The sequence below is a fragment of the Brassica napus genome, chromosome A8 (assembly GCF_020379485.1).
Source record: "Brassica napus cultivar Da-Ae chromosome A8, Da-Ae, whole genome shotgun sequence".
NCBI classification, from domain to species: Eukaryota; Viridiplantae; Streptophyta; class Magnoliopsida; order Brassicales; family Brassicaceae; genus Brassica; species Brassica napus.
Genome location: NC_063441.1, coordinates 509,102 through 521,213, shown reverse-complemented (window position 1 = coordinate 521,213; position 12,112 = coordinate 509,102). Strand labels below are relative to the sequence as shown.

General features: G+C 35.7%; 1 protein-coding gene across 1 annotated transcript; it reads right to left on the bottom strand.

Moving 5' to 3' along the window:
• Window positions 1-2,938: 2,938 nt before the first annotated feature.
• LOC106360047 lies at window positions 2,939-7,472 on the bottom strand. Its single transcript, XM_022690825.2, has one exon. It carries the CDS (start codon window positions 5,953-5,955, stop codon window positions 4,168-4,170), a length of 1,788 nt encoding a protein of 595 aa, XP_022546546.2. The 5' UTR covers window positions 5,956-7,472; the 3' UTR covers window positions 2,939-4,167.
• Window positions 7,473-12,112: the final 4,640 nt, after the last annotated feature.

Genomic DNA, 12,112 nt, shown 5'->3' with positions numbered 1-12,112 from the left:
TGATATGCTAACAAAGACGTTACCTGGAGAGAAGTTTGTAGGCTGTTTGGCGAGCCTAAAGATCTTCGAAGCTTGAAGAAGGTCGGAGACAGTCGTCTTTGGAACTGAGAAGATGACTGGAAGAAGGAGCTTGTCTTGGAAGTCAGAAAGACGAGGGGGAGCTGAGAATCAGCACCAGGATCGGCAAAGGACAACAAGCAGTGCTTGTTGAAAGAGGCCTAAGAGGAAGAATTGACACACAGAGTCCACGAGGAGTGCGACACAGGGGATAAAAGCTTGTAACGGCATCGCCTTTATAAGATAGGCTTAGAGAGTTCGCCATTGTTATCCTGTGAGTAAGAAGCTTCTGTAATCACCCAAGAAAAATATAATGGATTCCAGGTGCCGATCCTGAAGGAGACGTACCTCGTCACATTGACAGGGAACTCTAAAACTTTGCTTGTGTCATCTCTTTCCTTCAACCTCTTTCTTGTTACGTAATCTCGATCGAGTCGTATAACGGAGTCGCGAACCTACATACGAGTGATACGAGAGTTTAGCACGAGAGAGAAACTAGAGAGATCGTGAGAGTGAACGAGCTAAAGATCGAGTTAGGATCTTCTACACGGTGGTCGTTTATTTGACTTGAAAGTTTCGTGCGTTGAAAGTCTTTAAATGTTCCCTTTTGCAAGTTGAGCGTTTTTTTATTACATAGAAATGTATGATTGTGATTCACGTTGAGTGTTTTTATTACAATCCTAAAAGCCAACCTTTTGAGACCAGCTAGGTTTCGTGGTTTAGGCCTTTAGGGTTTGTGTCTTACTATAAGCCCAACACATTACTCGTCTTCTGTTCGGCACTGAAGCAGGGATGGTCATTCATATGAAGGGAAAAGAAGATGAGGCCTTTGTGAAATTGACTTTGAAACGTTCTCAGAGCTGCAGCAGTGGCTCTGCCTCATTCCACAATTATTTCACGTATTTCCTTTCAGTAGATGTTTAAAACTTCATCTTTTGAGCTCACCTTTGCTTCTTTGCCAATTTTATTTCAAACAAAAATGTAACATCCGGTGTGGTATATAGTATTGTTTGTTGAAAGGGTAAATTTAATTTTTTTTGGAGCTCACATATAGAGAAAACTCTAAAATTAAGTGTTTTAACCTCGAGTAGTTAAATGATAGGTGATCTGAGACCGAACAAAGAAGAAATGAGTAGTGATTGGATGATTAGTAAATAAGTATTTCAAACCTCAACAAATTTACGTAGTCACATTGTGAAGCCCCAAATGAGTAGACGTGGGAGTCCATTAATCATGGACAGTAGGTTGTTACAAAAACATTACAAGATTAAATATTTATTTTCTTCCACTATTAGCAACAACATCAACTTCATCCTAGTTTCAAATTATTATATACTCTGTTTTTTTCTTATTTATAGTACTGTTCATAATCTTTTTTGAAACAGATGTATGCGTTTTGAGTTTTTTTTTTAAGTACTTTATCAAATTTTCAATAAAATAATCGATATTAGGATTTTTTTTTTGTAACACAGAATATGTAGATTCACTTATCTATTATTCCATGATGTATGAGTTTTTCTTGGTTCACTCTAAGGTGGAGCTGTAAGTTCACCAAACAATAATTATTTGCTACTTCATATTCGGTTTTTGAAAAAAAAAATGTTAAAAATTTGCTAAATCATATTATGTTTTTAAAATAAAAAATTGTAGTAGATGACAAAAAAAGAAGTTCTTTTAACATTGTTAACGTCGTAAGCAAAATAGTAAACCTAAATTCTAAATACTAAATCCTAAACCCTAAACATTAAATATTAAACTTTCGGGTAAACCCTGAACCTTTGGATAAACCCTAAACCCTTGGATAAACCCTAAACCCTTGAAAAAATCCTAAATCTTAGGATTTATGGTCTAGGGTTTAGAGTTTTGCTGACGGTGTTTAGGGTTTAGTGTTTAGGATTTATTGTTTAGTGTTTATTGATTTAGAGTTTAAGATTTACCCAAATATTTACTGTTTATCCAAGAGTTTATGGTTTATTGTTTATGATTTATGATTTATGGTTTAATGTTTTGTTGATGGCATTAACAATGTAATTTTTTTTTGGCAGTTACTATTATTTTTTTATTTTAAAAACATAATATGATTTTGCAAATTTTTATTCTTTTTTTAAAAAGACGGAATATGAAGTAGCAAAATATTATGGAAAAATTTGAGAAAATATATTTATCTGAGATTTTATTTTGAAAACTACACTTTGAATTATCTTTCTTGAAAAAATACACTTTTATTTATGTTAAATGACTAAATTGTCCAATCTGAATATATATAATTATTTTACAGATTACTTTCTTTTAGATAATACTCCTAAATCTACGTAATATATATCTTATAATACTATATTTTGTATTTATTTTGATAAAAATACTAAAATGACGTTTTCGCTTATCTCTATCTCCTTATTTCTCTCAATTTTTCTTCTGTGTATCCATTTATTTGTATCATCTTTTTCTTCCTCTAGTTCTCCATTTTTGTAGCGCTTATATGTGTATTATTTTGTATCGATGTTTTTGGATGTTATTTGATTTTGTATATTCTCTTCATGTAATCTTGTTAACATCGTCTCTTTGTCTAGCCAACATCTAAAGGTGTGTAGCTTTATCATGTTAAGGTAACGATTATTACTACATCAATTGATAAAAAGTCCGAATAAACTTTCTATAGTCTTTTGTTTTTCTTTAGATTCAGAAGACATCAAAAGTAATATCCTTTATACAGTACAATGATCTATGTATATGTTTTGATGTGTTTCATGAGTGATGGATCTTCTATGTTCCAGTTCTCTGTATCTCAGAGACGTCAAAGCAAGTTCCCAAAGCATGTATAAAATGCTTAGCACACCATACATGAACACAACTCAATGTCAACAATAATTTACGATACATTTCTTCTAAAATTGACAGAACGAAGTAAATAAGCACATACATCCAATAAACTACTAGCACCAATTCTATACTTTATACTTTGATGATGTTCTGATTAAAAAAAAATCCTAGCTACTGCGAGAATTTACGAAGGTACATGAAATCACAAAAAGTGTATTATCATATAAATATTAACAGTATTCAAATATGTATTTTAGTTGTTAGAGACCGTATACTTTTTTATTCAAATTTGGATTAAAATGTCTTATCACATTTCAAAGAGTATAGTTTTCAAAACTTAAAAATACAAGTATATTCTCCAAATTTCAAACTACAAACAGAGTATTTTTCAAATTATCCCAAATATTATTGGTTGGTGAACCTAGATGAAGAAAAACCATGGTTTGGATTTTAGGAATTTAGTTTTAAGTTTGAAATTGAATAAATTGTAGGTTTTTAAAATTTTGTTAGAAACTATAGAATATGCCAATAGATTGTATTGGCATATTCTATAGTTTACATATATAGAAACTATAGAATATGCCAATAGGTTTTTAAATTTTATTTCTCACGACTTTGTCTTCTAATTGGTCATTTACAGCACATGTTAATTTGATAGTGGATCTCACCGAGAATAAATTTTAATTATCTTTTGTGGGTATGATCATGGTTTTAGTGAGAATTCAGAAAACAATGATTGAATATGATTAATCAGTGCATCACTATTGAGAATCTTTTACATTTTTATACACCGGATTAATTGGGTGTCTCAACTTAAAAATTTGAAAATAATTTCATGTATGATCATGTGAATGATAACTTAATAAATCATTGGACGATCTAGTAACACATCAATAAAATATAAGAATAAAAAATGTTTTGGTTTTCAAAATGTTTTATATAAAAAAATTCGATGTATCTATTTTGTAATTAAAATGATTATATATATATCATGAATTTTTTTGAAAAATAAATAGTTCAATTATGAAATTTAATTTACTTCAAATAAAGAAAAATATATTAACCAAAATATTTTAAGATATGTGAGAAAATTTAATTAATAACTAAATAATAAAAAATAAAAAGAATTAATATAAGTAAATAATTGGTAGGTTTTTCTGTTGATAGTTTTTTCTTTTTGAAAAAAGGCTTTCTATTTTTCTGTTGATAGTTTATGTCTTATACTTGAAGAAAGACAAATAAATTCATAAACGAGCTAATACACAAAAGGTCTATTTGGATCAAATGTCTTTATTCGTCTCCTTCGTGCTCCTTTTCTTGTTTCTCTCGATCCAGTAATTTTTGCATACATTGCAATGTACAACAATACTTACGTGAGTCCTCTTTGAATAATACCAATGTATCCACACAACGATCGTAACATTTATCACAAAATGGCCGCGGGTTACCATTGTTGCGAACAATGTCGACCTTTTCATCATTTATATATATGGTATGGTTGGGCTTCATGTATACCTCTTTCCCCAGCAAACAAGTAACATGAAGAGTGACTCCACAAATGTTACATGTATAGAACCATTCACTTGAATGTAATGTTGTTTCACATAGCTCACACCAGTATTGACCACTTCTTGTACCTTTTTCTCCGTAACAAAGTGTGAGTGGGTGCCTATCAAATTTGTAGTAAGCAATATTTGGTAACATAGCACACTTAAGACCCAAAAACCACGTGCATTCAACACACTCTAGGTAAAACGGTGAACATTGATTGGTGTCACACCTCATGCATTTACCTTTGTTCAAACTTAAGAAAAGAGGGTGACCATGACTGCCATGTATAAATGATTCTTCAAGAGAAGCGCACCTGACGTCTAGCTGAAACCTACAACCTTTCTCGGTGCATCGGTACATGAATCCACATCCTCTTTGGTGACAACCACTGCACTTGAACATACCTTCCACAAAAACCTTGAACTGGATCAAATAGAGATTAGTAGGGAATGGAAGGAGTGTGAGTGGGTGTTTGTGCAGTGGATGAGCTATCTTGCGAGGAAGTAGTGCACATGCTTCGTGGAGAATAAAGTTGCATTTCATACAACTATACAAACTATCAGAGTCCACTATTAGAAGGAGACAAGCTTGGCAGTACTTGTTTCCATCGCATACATCATTGTTTTCTCCAGAATACTTCAGATGGTGCTCATGATTACAATGTAGAATTGTCTCATCATCAATCCTCTGGAATAGCTCCACAACTCCATCCTTTTCTTGTTCTTCACGCACTCCTTTGAGTTCTTTCCCATCCCACACATCTTTCCTCGTTGCACATTTTGAATGGACAGCATAGTGGCAACCCTTAATGCACGAGTACTGCCCGTAGTTGACATCGACAGGTTTGTGGCAAACTCCGCAAGCGAAACCAGAAGTGTCAGCATTTGGAGAGAAAAGAGAGGGTGTGTGCTGGAGACGATGAATGTGTCGGGTGATCTTAATGACACATGGTAGAGATGAGATACATTTTCTATGGGCTATGTAGTTGCTTGAAAGACAAGTATAGACATGATCACTACCTTTGTCGAGTAAAACACCACAAGCGTCACAAGGCAAGGAGATGCGTCTAGGAAAGAGAGTGAAGGCCATATGCTCATGGCTCTTCTTCGGGACAATAGTGAGAAGCGGTGGATTTATCGCACAAGTGGCATTTATACTGAACTTGCAAATAGAACAATGATAGTACCTGTCTTGAAGTTGTCTCCGACAACATTTGCACCCTCCAAGATTCTCATCAAGGGGAGAGATAACTTCTTCATCTGGCCATGAATTAGGTATCAAAGAATTGGAATTAGGAGTGATGACGAGGGTGAGAGGGTGGGAGGGATGATAAGGGTGTTGTTTAATCTGAGGTTGAAACTTGTAACAACCAATGTGAGATTCTTTCTTGCAAGTAGAACAATAGTAGGATTCTGAATATTCCTTGGATTCTTCATTGCATACGTAGCAGCGAAAGAGTTGTGGAGAATCTCGGCGGAAAACATTGTGAGGCTTAGAGAGATGAGAGAAGGGACATTCTAGTGCCATTGGTTCAGGAGAATTTAATGAAATGTAAAGCAAAATGAGTGTATTGAACGTTTCTTAAAGAAAGGCTTAATTAAGTTGTTTTTTCTTGGCTCTGTAATCTGTGGAGCATGCTGCATACATCAGTTTAACTTAAAAGTCAACTACTTCTAATTTCCGACCAGACAGATAGACGTGGTTCCTTGTAATATACCGCGTTTATTGTGATTTTTTTCTCGATTTTTATTTATTTAAGTCAAAATATATTTCACTAGCTGTACTTCTTAATTATGAACGCGATTAGTTAATTATGAACCCGATTAGTTAATTATTTCACTAGCTGTACTTCTTAATTATGAACGCGATTTATTTAATGTCTCAATCAAGATACGATAATCTTTGAGTTGAATTCGAACGTCCAAATAATTAAATACTACATCTGGCCATATGCTCTCCAATCTTTCTTTATTTTTTTTATTTATTTTTGATCAAATAATTAATACTAATACCACTTTCCTAATACCAATTTTCATTTATACCTTAACCAGTTTTACCATCAAAATTTTAACAGAAAAATGACCATTATGTCCCTAATTAATTTCTATCTTCTTCCTCAATGTGAGAATTCGGCGAGCTCCGGCAAAAGACAACTATCGGATATGTGAGATTCTGAGGAGATTTAACGACACTTCCCGACGAGATTTGATGAATACTGACGAGTTTAAGATCTGATGACGCTGATGAGTTTTCCGGCGAGATCTCACGACAATGGCGAGTTCTCCACGAAGCTAACAGACTTTACAAGCTCAAACGAACGAGACGATCTCTCTCCCAACACCTAAGAAACGCTAACAAAGGTAAAGGTTAATAGATGGTGATTTTTGTCTCTTTATGTAATTGTAGGTTGGTATATCAAATTCGATCAATATCTAGGAAGGAAGACGAAGTTTTGAAGTTTTTCTCATGAAGTTTTCAAATCTCAAATTTATAAGACCTTATAAATTGGGTCCTTTGGAATCTTACTGTTGATCTGTTAGCAATCAAAAGACATAGAACTTAACATATATTTAAATCATGAGAAATTACTAACTTAAGATTAAAATTATTTCATGATTTCTTCTTCTCTTGGTTGATATGATAATGTTGCAGGAAATTACAAAGGTGTGGTATGAGCTTTTGGATTTAAGGGATGCTGTGGAGAATATGTGTGATGATATGCATATCAAGTACCTCACTTTCTTGAGGTAATACAATGATACCATTTGTAGTTTGACTAGCAAAGTTTAGTATGTGCAGTATATGAGGTGGAAAGTTGGTGTTTTGGTAGTGTAATGTACTGTTTGATACTATATGAAATTCATTTATTATGTCTTGTTTTGTGTATAATATCTATAGAAGCAGTGGAGATGGAGCATGAGTTTGTTGAGTTACCAAATCATATTATTTTTGAATCTTGTTTTTGGAAGTGAGTGATGATGCGTATGAATAATATGTGATTGTCTTGCGCTCAGATTTTGAAGATCGACGAGGTTGGTGAGCTGTTTGAAGAAGCAAAAGGAACTCTGGACAAGAATGTGGTTTGTATGATCAAAGAATTAAATATTTATAACTCTTTATAAAAGTTGCAGAGTTGGCTTCTTTATACATCATTCTTTCTCATCTTCTTCAGACATCTCTTATACTAAACCAATTGTATATCCTCTTACGAGTTGCATAGTTGAAGAGATTAGTTAGACATGTAAATGAGTGTGGTTCCAATCGTTTCTTTTATAGAAGAATGAGATATGGAGAAGCCTTGATATTCTCAGATCATGTTAGTAACAACTAACAAAAACTGAGTTTTGCAAGTACAAACTCTATTGGAGCTAGATTCAAATGATTTACAAAGCTTTATAAATTAGTTTATAAATATTTATAATTAACTTATAGACTGCAGTAGATATTTTATAAAGTATTACAAATCTATTTATAAACCTATATGAATCAATTTATACATTCTTGTAAATCAAAATAAAATATCCCAAATCTACTGATTGCTTGAAGAGCTCATCAACTTGGTGCTCCCCAATCCGCCATGGCTCTATGATGATGATGCCTTCTACTCCTCTTGCTTGGCGGTTTGATTCAGCTGAATTCACACTCAAAGAAGACTATAACGACTTCTTTCTGAATGTATGTTTCTTAATGTCTCAAGAAGCATTCATCCTTCAGATTAAGTACTAGTAACAAGCAACTATCTTTTAACAATGCTTCATTTCTTAATATACCACTCTACACCTGATTTCATGAAATAAAAAGTTCTAACACTTCAAAATACCACTAACCTGATTCTTCTGATATGTTTTTTGGCTGAATAGATATTTCTCTAACAGCTTAAAAAGACTCTCTAAACTATTTATAAATCTTTTGATAAAGTCTTATAAAACCTTTATATTTTTTTGTAAACCCTATACAAACTCTTCAAAACCCATTAAAATCTTTTATAAACCCTTATAAATCTTTTTTTTGTCAACATTCTTTTCATTTAAGCCTCATAGGCTGAAATTATGGGCACAAGTCTTTCGGCTTAAAGCCCAACACTTTGATACACAAGATTAAATTCATAAAAATAAAGAACACGTGCATGTTTTATAAAGAGATGATGATACGTGGCAGATTCTGAGGCACATGCGGACAGCGAACAATGCTCCACCGCTTCAGACCCCACCGCTTCAGCTCCACGAACGAAGAAACCTCCTTTGTCAGACTTACAAATCTTATATGTCTTTATAAATGGTTTATAGACTCCTACAAATAATTTTACATACCCTTATAAATTATTTTATAATGGTGTATCAATTTTATAAATTATTTTTATAAACCCTTATAAATTATTTATATACCTTTATAAACCCTTATAAACTATTACAAACCATTATAAGTTGTTTTATAAAGCTTTCTAAATGGTTATAGACTCTTTTAGTTGATTTATAAACCTATACAACTCTTATAATACCCCTTATAAATTGAATATATGCTTTCATAACACCGGGTTCAAGCCCTCGACTCCGGTCGACGGGTCCGACTCTCTTCTCCGGTAAGGTATCTCCACCCGGTTTTCATGGATTTCTATATTGTTTACAAGTCTCTGTTGTATAAGCAGTGAACCTATCTAGATTCTATCTAAGAACCTTCCCGCTTTGCGGAGAACTTTATCTACACCTACAACTTGAAGAGGAACTACAGTCAGGTTAAGCATGGCTCGAAGACTATCTTATGCTGAAAAAGGCAAAAACATTGCAAGTAAAGGCTCTCCCCCCAGAAAAGGAAGAGTTATATTACCTGACTTTGACAACTCAGAACTCCTCAAAAGACACGAGCTCACACTGATTGGAAGAGTCACGAACCCTAAGGCCCAACGACTTTGGTCTCTGATTCCCTTCCTTGGAGATCTATGGAAATGCTCCTCTAGACCGGTGGGCTCAGACCTAGGCCAAGGAAGATTTCAGTTTCAGTTCGCCTCAGATGAAGATTTAGAAAAAGTACTAGATAATGGTCCTTACCATTTTGCTAAGTGGATGTTTATAATCCAAAGGTGGGAACCAACGGTATCCCCAAATTTTCCATCTCAGATCCCTTTTTGGATCCAAGTCCAAGATGTGCCGGAACATCTGTGGAATGAAGCTATCTTGAGAGGCATAGGTGCTGATATAGGTACTTTTGATTGCTGGGAAATCACAGCTTCAAAAGCAAGGCTCAGATGTTACATCAATGGACTCCAACCGCTAATTTTCCAAACTACTCTGGAGTTCCGCAACGGTGATGAAGTAAATGCAGTTCTTGTTTATGAGAAGCTTGAAAAATTCTGCAAAATATGCTACAGACTGGATCATGAGCGTGAGGACTGTCCCCAAAACCCCTCCCCAAAGATGAAACGTGAGGAATTTAAGGGAGACTTTAACCTTAAACGAGGAGAACTTCCCCCTCACAAAAAGCTTGATCATCCTCATGACGAAAACCTGCCTAGGAAGGATGAGACCCGACAATCATCTGGCTTTATGAGAGATGCAAGACGAGCTGGTACTGGTCTACACCACTACTCTCACCGGAACAGTGAAGATAGAAGACCCTATGAAACTAGTAGGAGAGTCGAAAATTACTCATACTCCAGAACTCGAAACTACTCTCCTAGCCATCGCTCCCATTCGAGCCAGGTTAGCCAAAGACAAAATGGACCTAGGTGGGTTGACTCAGGGAGACGACTACCTGCCCCAGAAGCCTCTCACTCCAGAGTTCCCGAGAATTCTATAACACGGGAGAAGGAACATACATTTCCATCTAACTCCCTACTACATTCCTCTGCTCAAAGGACAGAGAGAAACTCCTCCCCTCAGGCCAGACACCAAAGGACAAGCCAAAATCCTAACCTGCCAATTAATATTTCCTTGGAAGCTATCAATGACGCAAGAGAGGAACTCAGAGAAGTTATGATTCAATATGTAAATGTTGCTGACCCCTCTGAAAGTGCTGCCCGAAGAGAAAGGATGAGATATGCAGAGGAACATGGTGAAACTGAGGAAGTAATCAGGAATATGGTAATTGCTGCTACTGCAACAGCAACCCCTGAGACTAGGACTGGCAATGAGGATCAACCCTCTGCAGAACGAGTACCAGCGCTGGCTAGGCTTGTACCTGCTCATCCTGTTACGATTCCAACGGATGATTCTGAGAGAGTTCCTGCAAAGAAAAGATTGGGTAGACCCCCACTGAATAAGAATAAGAAGCAAACAAACCCACTCGGAGTTACTGCAGGGCAAACTTCAAAGAAAAGAAAACTACTCAGATCAGGATATCACCTAAAAGACGCAGTGCTCCCTCTTCTTCAACAAGAGGAGCTACTACAAATAGAGCGACTACAGTGACACGTAGCTCTGCTGCAACCTCTCAGCCTCCAACTCGGATTATACCTGGAATAACAAAAAGGAAAGTGGATTTTCAGAATCTACTAAATCCAATTCCTTAAAAATTGTGAGCTGGAACTGTCGTGGGGTGGAGAATTCCCAGACAGTCCAGAAATTTAGAGAGATCCGGAAACGTTTCTCTCCTGATATTATATTCCTCTCGGAGACGAAAAATCCCAACGAGTTCGTGCTCCGGAAATGCTCTTCGTTGGACTACCCACATTCAAGTCTCATTCCACCTACAGGACATGGTGCATGCGGGTTAGCACTCTTTTGGAAACAAGGGATTGATCTAGTGGTTTTATCTTTCTGTAAGAATTACATTGACACAGAGATCATGTATGAAAATAAACGGTTCTTTGCAACCTTTATCTATGCTGATACTGATTACCTTGTGAGAAGACAACTATGGAATGAACTTACTACTCTAGCGCTATCAAGAGATTCTCCATGGTTTCTCTCAGGAGATTTCAATGATATACTCAATAACCAAGAGAAAACATGAGGAAAAATTCGACCTGAAGGGTCTTTTGCTGACTTTAGAACATTCATGTCTGAATGTGACCTCTTTGACCTTCCCCACACTGGAGATTTCTTATCCTGGAGAGGAGTGAGTGGAGATGATGTCGTGAGATGCCGGTTGGACAGATCGATTGCCAATAGCCACTGGTTTGAGCTTTTTCACTCAGGAAGCTGCGAATATTTGAAGTATGAAGGGTCCAACCACAAACCGATCTCACCTGCTTCGACCTGACAAGGAAAAAAGGAAAAGGATTATTCAGGTTCGACAGAAGATTAAAAGATAATCCAGAAGTGAAAAAACTAGCGGAGGAGACTTGGGAAAGTGCAGGCCGCTGCTCTGTACAATCTAAGATTGGATTAACTAGGAAAGCCATTGTCCTTTGGAACAAGGAACAGCACAGGAACAGCAAAAGTCTCATTCATAAATGGAAAGAAGAACTAGAGCAAGCGATGATCTGCCCTCAAAATGACGTTGCTCTGCTTAATAAGATTAATGCTGATCTAAAAGCAGCTTATTTGGCTGAAGAATCCTATTGGAAGCAAAGAAGCAGAAACTTATGGCTTAGCTTGGGAGATAAAAACTCAGGATTTTTCCATGCTATTACTAAAGGCCGCAAAACAATCAACAACTTCTCTGTAATGGAAAATGCGGAAGGCGTACCGCTATTCACAGAAAAAGAAATTACAGGAACTATTGTCGCCTATTTTAACAACCTCTT

Excerpts from the sequence above, each read along its gene's own strand:
- LOC106360047 (XM_022690825.2), bottom strand. The coding sequence starts at position 5,955 with ATGGCACTAGAATGTCCCTTCTCTCATCTCTCTAAGCCTCACAATGTT.